The sequence below is a fragment of the Gymnodraco acuticeps genome, unplaced genomic scaffold (assembly GCF_902827175.1).
Source record: "Gymnodraco acuticeps unplaced genomic scaffold, fGymAcu1.1, whole genome shotgun sequence".
In the NCBI taxonomy this organism is placed as follows: domain Eukaryota; kingdom Metazoa; phylum Chordata; class Actinopteri; order Perciformes; family Bathydraconidae; genus Gymnodraco; species Gymnodraco acuticeps.
In genome coordinates this window covers 1,859,991-1,879,119 of record NW_022992130.1, presented here as the reverse complement: position 1 = coordinate 1,879,119, position 19,129 = coordinate 1,859,991, and the positions used below count along the sequence as shown (strand labels likewise).

At 40.8% G+C, this 19,129-nt stretch overlaps 2 protein-coding genes across 3 annotated transcripts; both read left to right on the top strand.

The window, feature by feature from the left end:
- The first annotated feature begins 1,120 nt into the window (after nt 1-1,120).
- On the top strand, nt 1,121-9,267 carry scdb (stearoyl-CoA desaturase b). Its single transcript, XM_034203751.1, has 6 exons — nt 1,121-1,411; nt 2,406-2,651; nt 3,512-3,642; nt 4,243-4,448; nt 5,239-5,471; nt 7,596-9,267. Exons 2-6 carry the CDS (start codon nt 2,426-2,428, stop codon nt 7,793-7,795), a joined length of 996 nt encoding a protein of 331 aa, XP_034059642.1. The 5' UTR covers nt 1,121-1,411; nt 2,406-2,425; the 3' UTR covers nt 7,796-9,267.
- Nucleotides 9,268-9,513: 246 nt separating this feature from the next.
- Nucleotides 9,514-17,394, top strand: wnt8b (wingless-type MMTV integration site family, member 8b). 2 transcript variants are annotated; one of them, XM_034203750.1, is made up of 6 exons: nt 9,514-11,165; nt 12,899-12,932; nt 13,934-14,072; nt 14,621-14,746; nt 14,832-14,974; nt 16,115-17,394. In XM_034203750.1, exons 1-6 carry the CDS (start codon nt 11,137-11,139, stop codon nt 16,682-16,684), a joined length of 1,041 nt encoding a protein of 346 aa, XP_034059641.1. In that variant the 5' UTR covers nt 9,514-11,136; the 3' UTR covers nt 16,685-17,394. The 2 variants fall into 2 exon arrangements, with proteins under 2 accessions (XP_034059641.1, XP_034059640.1); XM_034203749.1 differs by lacking the exon at nt 9,514-11,165 and adding an exon at nt 11,177-12,133.
- Nucleotides 17,395-19,129: the final 1,735 nt, after the last annotated feature.

The window sequence follows — 19,129 nt, the reverse complement described above, 5'->3', positions numbered from 1 at the left end:
TATTAGTGATTATCTTTGTCTGCCCTGCAGTAGCTGAATTTGTGCAACAGATGGCGTTATAACCACTTTTTTAGTAGCCATCCTATTTGGTGACATCCCATTCATTCCAGTTGACTAAAGGTCAATATCATAATGAGTGTACAGTGAGTGATCCACGTTTTTTCCAGAGTTTACCAGGGTGTATGTGAGGTCATACATTGTATCAGGGCGTCCTTGGCTTTTAGATAGGATATTGTTTGATCTCTTGGGTGAAGTCATGGGATGATGATGTTCATGAGGGGTTAGCATGAAGCTGGGAAATTAACCTTTTTACACTGCCCGGGGTATAGGGTTTTAAACCATAGTCTATGGTTTAAACAGGCACATACATGCCCTTATCATAGTCATGTTTACTAACTCTGCTCTTGCTAATTTTACAAAAAGAACTTGTGTTTACTTCACATTAGGTTTCTGCGGTTTATTGTATATGTTATACATAATAATCACATCTTACCTTCAACATTTCACACAAACATGTCATTTTTAATAAGTAGTTTCATCATATTATATCTTTGTGTTTTGATTTGGACATTTGAAAACACACTTTTTAACATATTGTACTTAAATGATACCAGTATTGCATCTGAATAGGCCAGGGAATTCCCCCACTCTGAATTACCTGCAATGAAATGTACACATGACACAACCATCGGTCCTTAGACTCTTGTCAGGTGCTGTGGGAATTCCCTTTTCTCTTGCCTTTGGATTTATCCTTCCATGCACCCATCTCCAAGAAAATACAGTGTGCTTCAGCCTTCACACAGTCAAGAAATGTACTGTGTACAACGTTTTTCTTCACATTTCATAACCATGATGATGGCAGACTAGACTAGACAGTACAATTGCATTTACACTACATATATGTACTTGTTGGAAAACGTGACAAGATGCAAGTGGGAATAAGGACAGAGCCAAATGCAAATTTCTTGATGTCCTCATCTGACTGAGACTGTCATTGCTGTATGACATAATGCTATCAAATATACTGACCTTTGTTTGCCACATCTTGCAATGATTCAACACACTAAGGAGAGATAATAAGATCGAGAGGTTGATTTGAAAGATTGAGAAATGTTTTGGATCGCATACAAACGTATGATAAGAATGTCTGGGGATTGAAAAAAACGGAGGGTGGTTAACACAAGCAAACAACCAATAGGATACCCAGAACATGTGGCATCCATTTCCTCATCGACCAATTGCTTTAAAAGGACCTCAGAATATGCAATAAGAGATCCTCAGTAACCGGGGATCATCACCCAGTATTACCGAACGCATTTCTCGCTTCCTCTTCACCCACATCTCCCCTGCACCCGGATCTCCTGCAGCTTTGTGTCTTCCTCTGTACTGAAAAACGCCTGTCGACTACACGGTACGTAAGCGCAACATGAGCACGTAATTATCTAAAAAGAATTTGAATGGAAATTTTTTGAAGAGACGCCGAGTGTCATGCAAATTGCAAGCGGTATTTGGCTAGTGGTGTGGCAGATGCCCGCAGGGATAATTCGCAGACATATTGTAACTTCTGCCTACGCAGCATATCACTGCTGCGCCACTGGCTTATATCACGTCTTACATTTGTGTAATAACTTTGTTTTAGTCATTACATCTATACACGACACGGTCTGATGCCCACTTGTATGTAGCTAACGTTAAACAAACTTTGTCCACCATAGGGTTAGCCCTGCTAGCTAGCCCCTGGAAAAGTTTAACATCCAGTTCCCTACAGGAAGTGGTTAGCTTTTAGTGTAGTTTTATCATAATTATGACATTGACTCATGTTACAACTTGGACATATGCTACACGTGAGCACATTAGCATCTTCCGGTGCTACACAATTGTCGTGACGTTTTTTAGACTTATAAACCGCTGGAAAGCAAAGAGGTGTGTCGTGTGTTTGTGTAATGTATAAAAGAGGAGTGTCCCTTTTTCTTTTTTTAATGCGCCACATGCGGGGTGAAAATATATTCAAATTGGCGTATCTCTAAGATTCGGCATGTGACACAAATAACGGGAATTTGGTCGATGAAAAGTGGTTTCTGGTGAAACACGAACCATATTCAAATCCTATCTGGGATGTGTATGCCGGTGGGAAGTGGTGTAACAATTGAGCACGCGCTCACGTTAAATACCATTTGATATGAACCAGTGGAGCGGCAGCGGCTCACAAAACAGGGACAGCTCGCAGACTGCTGCATGTTCACAGCCAGCCGCCGTACCTTCCTCCCCGTTTCTCCATCCCACCGTACGCATTTAACAGATCTCTCTCTCTCTCTCTCTCTCTCGCCCTATCGCTCTCTCTCTCTCTGTCTGTGTCTCTCTCTCTGTGTCTGTGTGTGTTTTCCTGCTGCGCACTGTTGTTACAGAACCCCCTTTTTCAGCAAAGATGACGGAAACCAGAACCCTTCATGATGTCAAGCTACAGAACGGAGCTGCTGTGGCAGAAACGTCGGTGGAGGATGTTTTTGACGATACCTATAAAATGAAAGAGGGTCCAAAACCACCGAGGATGCTGGTGTGGAGAAATATCATCCTGATGACGTTCCTTCATCTAGGAGCGCTTTATGGACTGGTTCTCCTGCCTTCTGCCTCGGTTTCAACTGTCGCATGGAGTAAGTATTTACCATATTGTAATAACAGGCTAAGCTACGCAGCATTTAGTTGTTAGTTTTTCTTTCTCCATGTAGGCCACAGTCAGAACAGAATGTGCTGATGTTGTTAGATCATTGCTAACTACAATACATCCAGCCTGGGGGGGGTCATGCCTATGGGAATATCGTAGAATGAGTCAACCTGGCCTTGTCATTTTATTGTAAAAATCCATCTAAATGTATGTTTGTGCCTTTTTTTTTTTTAAAGAGCTCAAATCTGTGGCTGGTGGCAAACTAATTGGGATTGTTTGAATAGGTTGCATACTCAACTAGTATCATGCTCTACTAGTATTTGAATCTGAGTGTTAAAAGAAAAACTGTTAGTTGATTATTTACACTTTATGTTCTATATGTAGACTATTGAGGCATGACTTGGATTTCTGAACAGTCTCAACTTTGTTTCCACACTGCTACTGCATAATTTCCCCCTCTCTTTACAATGCTGAGCTGCATATTTTTTCAGTGAGGAAGACAAAGCACAATCACCATTCCCATAGACATCCCATTGTGAGCAGTGTGGCACCACTACAGAATGCCAGTGAGAAGCCCCCGGGTCTCAAATCCTGCGTAGTCTTGTCTGTGCTTCACATAGAAACACATTGAGCCGTTTTAGAACAACAAAAGTGTGAGGGCCGACATGCACGCTGCCACTGTCCCATCTCCCCATATACATGACTTTTCGCTGAACAAAGAGGCCAGGGTGTTATGGAAAGAACTTGGTGTCCCAGTGACTCCCGCTCTCATGGGTGTAAAATGTATCTCAATGTAGCGATGACAGTTTCCCCTAAGATATGTGTCCTTTCCACCTCTCTTCCTTCCAGCTGCAGTGTGCTATCTCATCAGTGCTCTCGGTGTGACTGCCGGTGCACACAGACTATGGAGCCACAGATCCTATAAGGCTTCCTTTCCTCTGCGGGTCTTCCTCGCTCTCGGCAACTCCATGGCGTTTCAGGTAAAACAGGAATAAGTTCAAAAATAAGTTTAAATTCGCCTAATTGATCCCCACGGGCAAATTGTCTGCAGCAACAGCACAACTGGTTCCATGTGTATTTACATGTATTAGTTGGCAAGTGCTACTTCCTCTTTTAAGTCAGCCTCCACCCAAATAATGTGTGTTTTTGTTTTCACATCCTTATGCTAAAGTGGGAAAATGTATGTGGTAACCTTTTTAAAATCTAAGTTTTATACATGGGTGTACAAACATGATTTTGTCATATGCATTTAACACACAAGTGTAATATGACATTTTTGGAAAAAACAACAACACAAAGTAGTGCTTATATCAGAATATTCACAGACACTTGGTTTAATGGTATAGCTGTACTTACGTTTTTATATTTGTTTTAGCTTTAACTATTACAAATAAAGTAGCAATAGTAGGATTTTCAGTTTGGAATGAAGCAATTTTAATGATTATACATGTTTTGTTACCACTGTTATCTCTGACCCTAATCTGATGATCTGATACCCTCCCATGCATATCTATGCGTGCTGCACTTAATCCTTTTCTAGCTATCTTCTAATCTGTCTTTTCATGTCTCTTTGTGAGCAGAATGACATATATGAGTGGGCGAGGGACCACCGCGTCCACCACAAGTACTCAGAGACGGACGCAGACCCCCACAATGCCACACGGGGGTTTTTCTTCTCCCACGTCGGTTGGCTGATGGTTCGTAAACATCCGGATGTCGTTGAAAAGGGCAAAAAGCTGGAGTTGTCTGACCTGAAGGCAGATAAAGTGGTGATGTTTCAGAGAAGGTGAGCAAACTCATGTTGTTTACTGCCGTTCAAATGTAAAAGAAGCTCAAAGATGCCGACTACTAATTGTCATTAATGAGAGTCCACATGAAATCAGAACTACATTTTTGTTTCACAGTCATCACCTGTTCAGCGATTTTCTCTCTGCAAAATATGTGTTTTGCGCAAAATGAAATGCTACCTGACATACTGCCTTTAAAATATCTCTTAATCCATAACGTATAACAATGCCAATGCAAACCTGTCTACAAAACTGCCAGCACTTTATATCTGGAAATCCCCCTTTTTTTTTTAAAAATGTCAACTAATTCATGGTTGAAGTTATGGATATGAAACAAAATAGATATGTGTATTTGCACGGTTTATTTAGAGTCTAGTTATTGAAACTGTTTCCCTTCCGGTCCAAGCTCTACAGGATGTTTTATTCTGGGTTATATTGACCAAGATAACACTTGATATCCATGATCAGCTGATAAGGGATTCTTTTTGGACCAAGGATCAAATCACAGCTTGCCCCCGTCTAGTCTTCTGGCACCAGACCCAGATTTGGTTATCTTCTGCTCTTAAGTTAATCATGTTTATAGTTGCTGTCATACCATTATAAGATAACACATGTGGAATTTAAGAGTGTGTCATACCTGATATATCATGTGACTTTTGCTATCAGATCAAAACCATTTTTAATGTCTGTTAACTCTAAAATGACTATTTAAACATTGGGTTAATTTATTCTTAGATTCAACTATTGCCAAGTGATCTGTTAAAAATGATTTATTTTTGTTTATTTCAGGCACTACAAGCTCTCTGTGGTGATGCTTTGCTTCGTCGTGCCCATGATGGTGCCCTGGTACTTCTGGGGTGAATCCTTGGTGTTGGCATACTTCGTCCCTGGACTCCTGAGATACGCTGTGATGCTCAACGCCACCTGGCTGGTCAACAGCGCCGCGCACTTATACGGCAACAGACCTTATGACAAATCCATCAACCCGAGGGAAAACCCGTTTGTTGCTTTCAGTGCCATAGGTAAGGAAACGGCATGTTCAATATCCACTATATTGTGTCCCACAGTGATGTCGTGCTCATTCTGTATTATGACAACATAAGCATTTTGTTTTAATTGAATGCCTTTACGTGCCAGAGGGGTATTTGAATGATCTTTTCATCACTTGTTGAAGGCTTTTCTTGTAAAGTCAACCACAGTAGGGGCTCTCTGAAAGCTGATTCAGTCTGGTGTCTGTAGTTGGAACAGTTTGCTAATCCAGCGGCTGGTGTTGACTTTGTCCTGGCTCTGCCCGTTTCAGCTTTGAACTTTAGAGGTGTTCAGTGTTCGAGCTGTGTGTTTAGTCATTCTTTAGAGCAGGACAGTGAGGTTATTTTCAGTATCATTGTTTCCCACGAGTCAAGAATGTATTTGCGGTGGCTGACACCACAGGGCTGTGTTGCTGCAAACAGCGCTGAGCATTGTTAGCCGCTAACGGCATTAATTTCATTCACTAGCTAACTTGTGATTGCACAAAAATAGACAATTCTGCCAGACTTTTTTTGGCTTTCAACTGTATTTCCATGCAGCTTTACCAGAATCTTCCCCATTTTATGACAAGTAAGATAGCTTTTTTACTCTTGTTTTTAAGCTAAAATAGGATGCAAGCAACACTAGTTTCTTAACCTGAATTGATAATAGACTATAATCAATTTAAACTGAACAGATCTTAATGTTTGCATTCTTATACCATTTTGTACAATAATTATAATGAATAAGTTCAAACAAACTAAAACTTACAGCTGATTAATAACGGTATCTAACTTGAGTTTTTATTATATCAAAAACCTGTTGAAATTCTGCTGTTATTTTTACTGTCCCCAAAAGCGCGTCGCAGCCTCCAGGAAAGCTTCTTTCACAACTTCGCCGTCTTTGAAAGACTTCATGTGTTTCTCAAGAACGTGACTGACACGATAAGATGCTATGGTAGCAGCCTTGCTCTTGTTGTTGGGCCTGGTGGAAATGGACTGCTGTGCATTTAGCTGTCCTTTCAGGCCCCTCCCCTTTTGGAGCGTAGGGCAGATTTAGGAGGGAATTCCGTCTCGCAGCGTTTGTGCACTGTTTTGAAATGCCGCTCCTAAATTACTCTTCTTCGATAAAGCCACGCTCGCATTGCAGATGAGACAGATGGACTTTGAATTGGAATAGATACACAAATAATCATCCTCCCACTCGGAGTGAAAATTATATATTTTGGGCTTTTTTGCTTCTGCCATAATTGCGTGTGGACTGTCACTCTTGTTGACACGGACAACGTCAGCGAACTACTGCCCACTGCCCACCAGCCACGCCCCGACACATGGGGTCACGCCGGCCAATCACAAAGCTTTGATGCGTTCAAGTGCATTATTCTGGACAGGAAGATTATGTTACAGGACATTAACGATACAACAGAATGTTGTTCTATTTTTAGACACATCTCGCGATCGATTGGTTGGGCACCCCTGACCTAGAGCAACTGTAGCAAACGCATTCGGCGTAAATGAAGCAACTTTAGTACCTTACTTTAAATTAATTAGAACGTTTGTGATAATTTGTCTCAAAATTCATCTACAGGAAAAAAAAGCATTCTGGATTGTTTAGTACTTGTACTAATCTCAATTTATCCGACACGTTCTACAGAGTTCAGTCTGAACTTCAGAATTGGTTCATAGGCTTCATATATATATATATATATATATATATATATATATATATATACACACACACACAGTGGAGTGGATGTTTCCTACTGCAGTACCCTATGGGACATGAGGTGTCGTATCTCTGAAGGCTTTGGGCACACCTGGGCTGTTACCCTGACAACCAAACAGTGTTATACTGACTACTGAGACTAATCTAGAAAATCTGATTTCAGCAGCTTGTAAATGACATTCCATGACAGTCCACCGCTAAGATTTTACCGAGTCGCCAATTCACTTTCTCCAAATCACATTACCAGTCACATGCTACCAGCAGCTGTGTGTATAAAGCCCTGTGCCACTGTCCTGTTATGTGTTCAAATGAGCAGAAATGTATCATCTGATTGTTGCATGCATATCTTAATTCTGGTATTTAACTTGTTGACATTCAGCAACACACTAAAGTCCTTCTTTTTTGTCTTTCAGGGGAAGGTTTCCACAACTACCACCACACGTTCCCCTTTGACTATGCAACGAGTGAGTTTGGCGTCAAGCTCAACATCACCACTGCCTTTATAGATCTCATGTGCTTCATGGGATTGGCCACGGACCCCAAGAGCGTGTCAAAGGAAGTAATCATGGCTCGCGTCAAGCGGACGGGTGAGGGCAGCCACAAAAGCGGCTGAGTCACAATAGCTAGGAACTTTGCAAATGAAACCGAACATGTCGAACCGAGACCGAACGTAGCAACAGGTATAGCAGCATTTCATCAGTGGTGGTGGGGGGGGGGGCGTGATTACCGTGCTTCTGATTATAAGTTAAACCCTCTCCTGAGACATATTTTTGGCTTTAAAGAGTTGTAAACTTTTCCATAAACTGTTTGGGCCTCTTTTGAAGTGTCCTCGCCAACTATTCGCCACAGCCAGCGACTTGACTACATGTGCAAGCACAGCTTTTCAACATAATATTTAAAACCGGGCACAAACATAATGAAAAGGCTAATTAGGATTTGTGTCGTGTTTGGCAGGAGTAGGACAACCAAACAAGTTAGTGATTTGTTGAAGCAGTGATTACAGAATGATTTACTGTATATCTTATTTGTTTAATGTGCTATTTATTAATTGTGTTTGGCACTTTGGAAGCTTCATTGAAACCCTTAACAGTGAGGTTTGTCTTCAGGCAATGTTAAGGGCCTTCCGCGCTAACTTCTCTCAGTACTGCTTTGTCTCTTTCCACAGGGAGTGGAGTTTCATCTTGATTATTGTTTGTCTGTGATAAGCTAAGGTTTTCTTTATTTTATGTAAGATATTAGTCTTGCTAAACCATAAGCTACTGTGTTCAATGCCGACACAAAGACAGGCAACACTCTATTGAACTTTCCATATTTATCATACCGGAGTAACCCTCGGTCGAATGCAGTTCAGATGTGCTATTCTTTGGGATACTTTCACACCCATTGTCTCCAACTGTACCAGAAGGGTTCTTATGAGGATTAAGTTCTCTGTTTCAATGCAGTTTATACCTCTTGAGTAGTGAAAACGCCTCAGACTGAAACACGGAACCTGACTTCTCACTCGATACACAAAAAGAAATTATTATTAGCATTTATTTTTAAATATACTCGGACAAGGTAACCCTCTCCCTCAGATAAGGCCAATGAGGCATGTGTAGAGGCTGCATTTACCTTTTGTGCTGTGTGATATTATTGAAATGTGTCAGGACTCTTGCCCAAATGCCTTATGAGGGTTGCACACCTGATTTAAAAAAAAAAAAGTGTTAAAAGTGCAAGTTATGAAAATACATTAGAATATTCTGTCTAATCAAAGATGTTTCTGTCTGTCTTTAAGAAAAACTTAAAACTTAAAATCCCTGTTTTGCAATGAATAAGAGGGGACCATTCAACTAATCTTAAAGAAATGCTATGGTTTAACTTTTGTGTGACCAAACAAATACTTTCCTCTAAAACAAGATCCAACTTGTTTTTATCATTATTGATAATGTTGTTATAATATTTGTCACACATTTACAGAGCAACACTTTTTTACAGTGTTAACTTCTTGAAGTTTGAATGCCTTAAAACAATGGCACATTTTTTCAAAGAATGTTTTTGCCCACTCTATGTACCGTAAATAAACCAAATTTTCTACTTGCGACAAAATATGTTTTTGATGTTTTTTGTTGGAATTCTGTAATACTCTATTCGTAAACTGAATTAAAAAAATATATGATCGTACCATTTCTGTTACATTCTTTATCAGTGGATTTTGATAGATTAATAATAACCACTACTTAAAATGATAATGAACTATTGATAAAGTTACTAAATCAACTATACTTTAAAACAATGTCAAAAGTTAAAGAAACATGGAGCTATGTTATTACATGTTTTATATTACAACCACAATCTATTCTGACATACATTATGTGACATACAATATTTTAGTATTGAAAATATATTTCACATGAGAAATTAGGTATGTAAAGACAGTTTTCATTGGGTATTATTTCATACACATTTAAATAGTGCAGTGACGTAAGCATTTTTCACATTTTTGGAAACCTTGATTACTAGTCTGGCAGTTGTCGCCAACTACACAACATGTTCGTCACTGACGTCCAACACGGGTTAAGAATCTGAAAATATGTTATCTTCATCTTGCTCCTCCTGTTGTTGGACATGTTAATTGACATCATCGTCTCCTGTCTACATGCCAATACTGATGGGGATCTTCTCTCTGCTGTTCAAGCTCAGTTCACTTGTCTCAGGCATCTAACATTGTAAGATTACTGCACTTTTAACACCACCATACATATTTAAAATAGCTGTGGATATTGTTTGAACATAAAGTACAGACATCTAGGTAGTGCATACTGCTTTTCAGCCTCACGTGTTCAAGCCTACATATTTAAAACTGAAACATGCTGTTTGAGCAAAAATAGTTTATTTAGTGTTGTCTCTAAAGAGAATTTAGTTATCAACATATTTCCTCCCTTTGAAGGATCTGTAAACTTGCTCCCTCTGCTGGTGAATTATTTGAATGCAGGTCAAACAAACAGCTAAGAACTCCATCTGATGTGTTAACGCAATAACATGTGATAACCTTGTTGCAATTGGTGGTTTTGTCATAAAAGCTTCCATTCAGAGAGCAGTCACAAGCCTGAGTCTGGTCCAAATGTGCATGTAAGTGGTCCCACAACTGCTGATCTCTGTTGCTCTATGTGACATCAGCCCTCTGTCTATTGGCTGCTGACTGTCAGGCCATCCTCTTCACTGCATCAACACCTCGGTGTTAGTCACACAGCCAGTCCGAGCTCGGACACCACAGTGGTCAGACACTTTCAGCTCTGCTATTGCACACCACAGAGGAGTTCTTTACTAATAAGCTAATTTTCAGGGGATCTGAGGTCCCAATTTAGTCAATTCAGAATGAATCAGATACACAATGTTACCCACCCATACGTTTTGCACACTTATACAAAGAAAAATCCCATGTTCTGCAATTAGATGCAAATTCCACTATGCTCATGTAAAGCTAGATGCCGCTATTTTTCACATTTATAGACCAATATGGAACTTTGATGTCGACTTGTTTTCGTGTTGCGATGAATTGTAGGCCTAACTGCGCACTTTTGGTGACGATCATTTCTCTTGTATTAAAACACAACAGGAGGGATTTCTGCTGTTGTCTCATTTCACTTGTCATTCCACTTTAAATCTTAATCCAAAAACATCCCTCAGAAGTCCCCCCTCCTTTCAAATCACTGTTTCTCTAATCCTAATTTGCACACAAGAAGGTTGCTAAAGGGCTGCCTGCGCCAAAGGAAAGGGTCCTAAGGGTCAGACGGGGTTATTGGGGAATAACCCTGCATGCAGTGTTAGGTAGGGACCGTCTGGATTAGTGATGCAAATATCCCATATCTGATCAATGGCTAGGCCTTCTCTCTCAATCTCTCTTTTATTTTCTGTTAGGGATCATCACTCGGAGAAATTATCTCTTTTTATATCTACGGGCGTCAGGATGGCAATATGACAGGAAAACGGGATACTGCTAACAGGTACACTCGAATACACATAAACAAATGTTAAAGTAATTTAATACGACACAAAACGGATATTTTACGGAACATAATATAAAACGTGGTTGTTTATTGATCCTTATTATGACATCGTCGACGTTAAGAGATTACATGTAAAATACACAATACCATGTGCCATTAGCCTACTTATTTGTAAAGAGATATTAAATGATGTTTTCTCCAAAAGTCGTTTTCGCAGCCACCTGCAAATCATCTAGGCTATACATGTGGAAATAACGTATTAATTTAGTAAATATTATGAGGCAGTTTGACCCCATATCAAATGATCAGAGGACACGTTGTCGTGTTCCGTGTGAGTAATAGTCCTTGTGTTGAGGCGAGGGTGATAAACATTGATCCAATCACATCTTTGTAATAGCATGAACTACTTCCTCAAGAACAAACAATATATGTATATCAAACTAACCATCCGTCACCCAGAGGACTATCTTCCACTAATCCCTGACAATCAGATGCGTGTTAGATAGTTTAAATAAACTTTTTTCTCCTACTAGAAATTCAAGGGATCAGTGTTACACTTTTGCTATAGGATTAAACAGATCTTCCTTGGCTCTTGAATGGAGGCAGGGAACCTACCGTTGCCCGGCCCTGAAGGCCCAGGGTGCCCTTTTGATCGTTTCAGTCTCTCCTTGGTGCAAAACTTCTGATTGGCCGAGAGAGTAAAAAGGGGGAAAATCTTTAATTAAGCAGATAATCTCTTGTTGGGACGAGAGCAGCTCCATTTCAGAGCCCCCTCCTTGAATCTTGGAAGCTCTGGTGAAGCTTCATGTGCTGGTAGCTCAGTTTCCTCTCCATCGTCAGACCGTGTGCAGGCTTTGGACGGTCTGAGTCACCGTCACACCCTCACCTGTCAGGATGTTCATGCATTTGGAGGTTTTCTATTACATTTTCATTCTCGTGGCTCACATGAGGTCGTACTGCTGCTGGTGAGTTTCATTTATCATGAAATATTAATACTTTCTGCAAACACAGTTTCATCCCCTGATGATCTTTTTCAAAAGGCATAACATGGCCAAATAAATCACTTACCGTAACAATTTGCCAATTGGAAATAAAGGAAAAGTAAAATGAAGAAATTGTTTATGTTTATTATAATTTAGGAATATAATTATACTTTTTTTTAAATTAAGGATTTACAAGTTGTAACTAATGGCTTTATTAATACAACATCAGTTATAGATCAGTTGCTATCCACTACAAGTTTTGGGGTGTAAAAAGAACGATTTTTAACATCTTTTAACAAAAAGAATGGCTTCAGACCAAAATCCATGTATTCAATTATCATCACTTGAAACTGAAGACTTGATGAGTTAAAGACATTTTTAAAGAGAGATTAATAAACATTTAGAACCACATTTTCAACAACGGACAAACCAATAGACATGTATAAATGGACCAATATTTTTGGCTGCGTTCATTTTCAAATAGACAGGTTGAACATGATTGACACAACCTGGCAACGGCAAATTTGAAGTCAAGTGTTAATAACATTGAATCATTCAGTCATTGCCTTCCGTTCTTACATTTCTAGAAACTTTTTAACAAATTCAGTAGTATTGTTCACTGAGATTTGTATGCATACTGGTGTCACAGTTTAACATGTTACAAGGCGCACTAATGAGAGATGTTAGCAGAGGAATTTGTGAAGGACACTGAGCTTCCCTGAGTGATTAAGCTGTCTCCTTTTCCAGGTCAGTGAATAATTTCCTGATGACTGGACCCAAGGTAAGCCAACTTTCTTTTGATCTTTTCTCAGATTCCTTTTCCCAAAAGAAAGAGGGAACGAAAACAGGTTTTATGTGTTGTCCTTGTGATATCTCAGCTCAAGTGTATCTTGTTCATGTATGTATCCAACAATGGCACTAATGATATATCAGTAATATTCTTGGCCCTTTGTGTTTTTTCCCCCCCTGATCGTACACTTGACCTTATTCAGAGGCTCTGCGTATCTGCGGGTTGAATGTTTTAAGGGGCGAGGGCAGGCATTGCTGTAGTGGGTGGTCATCATTAGTGAGCCAGACCCCTGTGAAAGAGGTGGCACTTCATCTCAGCAAAGGCCACTTGAGACATATTAGTTATATTATCGTTCACACAGTGTGAACAAGCTGAAGAGAGGCGAGCGAAAGCCAAGGACAGCGTACCGGTTTGAGAGAGCTCAACAATTGACGCTCATTCACCGGGGATGATAGAGTGGAAAAAGTAGTATAATGTTGAAATCCGTTCACATTGTTTTTGTCATGAAACTGAAAACAAGCATATACTCGACATTAAGGGCTTGTTGATATTCCATATCATACCCACTTTGACATTCTTGAGAAAGAAAGTGGCAAAACACATTCAGGGGTACAAAATGACACCAGTAGGGAGAAATACATGTAAAAGTCTATTGGACATCATTATTCCTAGTTTTCATATTAACATTTGATTTTGTGCTCTCATGGTTTGTTGGAGCTGTGACTCCTCACCATTTCATAGGCTCAGGCTTTAGTCATTTATTCAATTTTGTCTGCTAAAAATGATATTTATGTTCTTCTAAATGGCTTATAAGCAACAACTCAAATTTAAGTACCAGGTCACCATTCCCAAAAGACAATGGTAATTTGTATAAACTGGGTATCAAATCAAACCAGTTGCTGTAAAAAAATCTCAACTTCTCAATTTATGTTATCACTGTTGCAAAATGTGTGGTGTCGATTTATATGTTAAATATCTCCCCGTTGCTGCAGGCGTACCTGATCTACTCCAGCAGTGTGGCAGCAGGAGCTCAGAGTGGCATAGAGGAGTGCAAATACCAGTTTGCATGGGACCGCTGGAACTGCCCCGAGAGAGCTCTGCAGCTGTCCACCCACAGCAGCCTGCGCAGCGGTAAGACATCACTAACTCCAGACTCCCCAGACATCACTCACACATCTCTACACTGCAGCCAGACCAGGAGAGAGCCTAAATAAGAAACATTGCTAATGGAATTTAAAATATGTCTCGATAGTCTTTTGTAATTGCAAGTTTTTGTGCGCGAGGGGAGGTTTTTCTTCCCTTTGTGAAATAGAGATGTTTGCTCAGTCGAAACATTCAGCACCCTTTGGGATGGATATAGTTGGCATGGTTGCTTAGAGGCAAAACAAACAAACTAATCCATTTCCTAATACCCCCCAAAATCACTGCCTCTATTTGCAACTGATGAATGCAATATTGACAAAGGGTCAAATGTAAGGCAGTTCATTCTTTCAAAAAGCTTAATGTAGTCACAATTTAGAAATGTAGATACCACTGTGTCTTGAAAGGAGTATAGGTAATTGACTCATTAGTTTGAAACATGTTAAAAGCTCTTACTAAGGGAATGAGATGGTGATATGAAATTCCTGAGGGTCCTTTGTAATGAGACATGCCAGTAAATGAGTTTTCTCTGCTCACAGCAAATCGGGAGACAGCGTTTGTCCATGCCATCAGCTCGGCCGGAGTCATGTACACTTTGACCAGGAACTGCAGCCTCGGAGACTTTGACAACTGTGGCTGCGACGACAGCAGGAACGGACAACGAGGTCAGAAAGGTTCACTTATGTGTGCATACAAAAATAAGTTTGAATAAAAAGGCACGGATCATTCTAACTTAATTATTTTTGCTAGGCGGTCATGGTTGGCTCTGGGGCGGCTGCAGTGACAATGTTGGCTTTGGCGAGGCCATCTCCAAACAGTTTGTGGATGCGTTGGAGACTGGGCAGGACTCACGGGCAGCGATGAATCTCCATAACAACGAGGCCGGGCGCAAGGTACAGTAGGTGCTCCTAATTCACTCCATCCACAATGAGATATTAGTCGTTGGTGTAAGATGTAACACCATGTCGTTGCCTTAATTTGAGCTATACAGTATTTAAACTGAGTAGTGTTGGATTGCTTGACATTTCTAGATTCTCTCCTGCTCCTCCAACTGATTGTGCAGTGTAAAGCACCTTTTGAATATTTTTTCCAGAATTACACTGCCACCCAAGCATCCCTTTCACGTCGCTATAAGTGAGGTGCCACTCGTCCCCAATAATAACAGTGTGTTCGGTGTACCAGAAGGGCCTATTTACAAGTGCTGAAAGCCCCTTATGACAATACCTCAACCCGAAAATCTCAGGATCACTGGTGCAAGCTTAATTAGAGATCCTGGGGAGCCAGACATTGCACAGCGTTCTGTATTATGCTGCTTTTTAAAATAAGTGTTTAGTTTTATTCTTGCAATAAGGATCCCACATTTATGTTGGTCTTTGTTTGGCCCAGAGGGAGTCTGAGGGGACCACAGGCGTGCAGCTGAAGTGCTCTTTGTTTACGATGCCTTTGCTCCCCCCTGTCAGGCCCTAGGATCCCCATGGCACCTGGAGCATCATTGTAACAGAAAAAAATGGGGATAGAAAGAGAGAAAAACTCCTTTTTCATTTCTCCACTCAATGGGACTCTTCATTGGGTCTCCTCACACTAGAAAACATGTTGATAATGAACATGCTAAATAAATACTTCTATTTCTTCTGGGGGGACAATAGGACTCAATGTGAAACTTTGATTCAGCCTCACTTCAACAGAAAGTTCATCCCCTCCTCAAGAAAAGAAAACGTCCCTTTCAACCGACAGCTGTTTTTGTGTCGGATAAAGTCAGGAAACACTGAGGACGACAAAGAAACTCAACTGTGGACCTTGAAGCTATCATTTCTTCTTTTCAGTGTATTCATCCTTTTATACTTAACTGGAAAACGTTGAGAATACAATTAGTTAATTTGACAACACATCAATCAAGAGACAATGGACATCCTGTCTTAACACACACATATAATTACATAGACATGAACTAGAGTGTCAATGCATACGAAACTAACATCCTTCAACACAGTAAACTATGAATACATTTTAATAAAGTTTATTTGCATCTCCAGGCTGTGAAGGGGACCATGCAGAAGACATGTAAGTGTCACGGGGTGTCGGGAAGCTGCACCACCCAGACCTGCTGGCTGCAGCTGCCAGAGTTCAGGGAGGTGGGGAACTACCTGAAGGAGAAGTACCACAGGGCTCTGAAGGTGGATCTCCTCCGAGGAGCCGGGAACAGCGCGGCCAGCCGAGGGGCCGTCACAGAGACCTTCAGCTCCATCTCTCGAAAGGAGCTGGTCCACCTCGAAGACTCCCCCGATTACTGCCTGGAAAACCACACTTTGGGCTTGCCGGGCACAGAGGGCCGCGAGTGCCTCAAGAAGGGCAAGAACTTGAGCAAGTGGGAGAAGCGCAGCTGCAAGAGGCTCTGCGGAGAGTGCGGTCTGGCTGTGGAGGAACGCAAAGCGGAGATGGTGTCAAGCTGTAATTGTAAATTCCACTGGTGTTGCGCAGTGAAGTGTGAGCAGTGCAGAAAGACAGTGACTAAATACTTCTGTGTGAAGAAAGGAGGTCAGAGGGGAAGGAACGAGAGTGCCGGGAGCCGCCGGAAGAACCTCAGACTGAGGAAGAAGCACTGAGCACCCTTATCACTTGTGTCATAATATGTATGTCACTGCAGACTCTCTGTGCATGTTCAGATAGTGTGTGTTTGGACAAAAGCTTAGCAAAAAATACAATTTCAGACCATCTTCATTGTCTTTTTTTCTATTAAAAGTTAAAGATTGTGGGATGTGCACAAAGTTACATGGTAGAGAAGTTTACAACTTTGTAGAGTTTTGGTATAAATGTATTTAAGATATATTTTTTATACTTTTTACAACATTATCAAAAGTCACTGGGCATTTGAAGAGCATACTTCTGACTGCCACATTTGCCACAACATGATTTATTTATTTTCATACGTACACATGAGCCTTGGGAAACATTTGAACAGTTGATCAGTGGATGATATGATTGTTTAACAATGGCATAATCAGCTTTTGAAAACACAATTTTCAAGAACCCGTCAGGATGTAATCCCATGAATGCCTAATACTGTTAGCCTAGCAGTAATATTCGTATATTTCAACTATCATAGCCAATCTTTACATTTATTCAGGAACATTTAGACATTTCTTTCGGAAAGTCTGGCCCGCCCTGACCTTTGCTGCCCTCTTGATGTATTTAATTGTATATAAAATGAAGCACTTTGTACTGTACATTGTTAATTTATTGCACAGCATTTCCTAGTTTTGCTTTATTGTTAGTTACCTTCATGGTTTGTTTTCTATTAAAATGTAATAAAAGAATAAATCCTTCCATCTTATATATCATTCAGCCTGAAGAAAGCATTCATCGTTCTTTACTCTTTGTGATTCCTGAATCAGTAAACACAACCTTCCTCTTCACATTGTTCACATAAGGGTGAGGACACCGTGGGGCAAATCAACAAGAATTGTAAACTTTCCAGCGTTCTCTTCGTTCCATCACGCCTTTCTCAATTTCGCCTCAACAAATACCTCCCCGTCCTCTCACTCATCATGGTAATCCTCAAAGAGCCCCCTAACTCCCCACCGCTTGGAAGTTTCTTTACTGTTTAATACTAGTTTAATTAACTTTGTCCAGACAGAGTAGGGCCGTGGGGGTGGAGGGCATGAGGCAAGTTGCCCTTAAAAATCATCCCGCCTCTAATTTTGTATGCTAATCTCCTTTTTCACGCCGCACCTCCTTAGGAGTGGGTGAAAGAAATGTTGGGAAAACTTTGGGGTTGCCTGTGCAGGGCTTCCTGCGGCTGTTTTATTTCTGGGCCCACCTATTTGGATCCTTTCACTCCTCTAGGGCCTTCCTTTGCTCGATTTAACAATGAATGCAGAGCTAATCAGCTCTCTCGGAAATGCACCACTGTCGAGGAAGGTAATCCCTTCTTCTCTACTCTCAATGGGCTGTCGCCTTCTAAAGGACTTTGGGAAAAGGCTTTGCACAGATTCACACTGTTTTCTCAAAAGAAGTTAGTTCAAGTATTGTGCCCAAACAAGTGGGTTTTATAAACACATGCTTGCCAGGAGACTCACCCCACCTGCAAGTAAGAAGTGCCAGGCCCAGGCAGACTAGCACATGGCAGCCGAAGCCGAAACCCTTCAGACGAGATGGGACATGAAAAGGGAGATTAGAGTTCCCATTGAGAAGGGGGCGTTCATTTCTGCACCTTCCTCCTTTTACTTAATAAAGTGTCAAGGAAACACCTTGTTGACATCTTATTTACCAAATAATGATCATAATCAAAACTCCTCCCTCCTGATGACCCCTGTGGGCTTGCTGGATTGCTCTGCCTGGCATGCAGGGAAGCCCAGTCACCAACAAAAGAACCAGCATACCAAGCTTTCGCCCGGCGGCTCTCTGGAAGCTCTGCAATTTACTGAGATAGGGAATAGTAAAGGGGCACATAAAATGTCAATTCACAAGATTTTGAATGCAAAATTATAATTAGCACATGCATTTTGGATTAAACTTAACAAAGCCATTTCAAACTCGGTGTTTAGAATGCATTCTTATTTAGAGTTTTTTCTGCAGTTAAGTTTGTGAGTCATGCTGTCAGCTCTGGCTCACTATCAGCGGAAAATTGTAAACATAAATCACACAAAGGGAAAAAACTGCCAACACAGCCAGTCAGTTAAAGTGTGGGAAAAAGCCAGACCGAAAAACATGTTTAACTGTTCTTGAGTTCAGCAGTTTGACACACCTGGGGCACTGTTCGCTTGTTCTGCCAGGATCAGTTGTGCATCAGCAGCGGAGATGAAAGAGAGTGCATTGCTCTGGTGGGCAGTACATGAACATAATAATGTGCTTAACCTGGAGACCTAATGTCAGGTGTTGGACCGGGAGAAGCTAAATATCTCAGCTTCAAAGAGAAATAGTAAATGCTTATATAGCCCAAATAGCCACTTACCCTTTACCCTGCTGCACTATAATATCTTAATTTGTCTTTAATGACGGATTCTTTCACTGTGGACTACTATAAGTGGGCTATGAGAGTCACATGAACA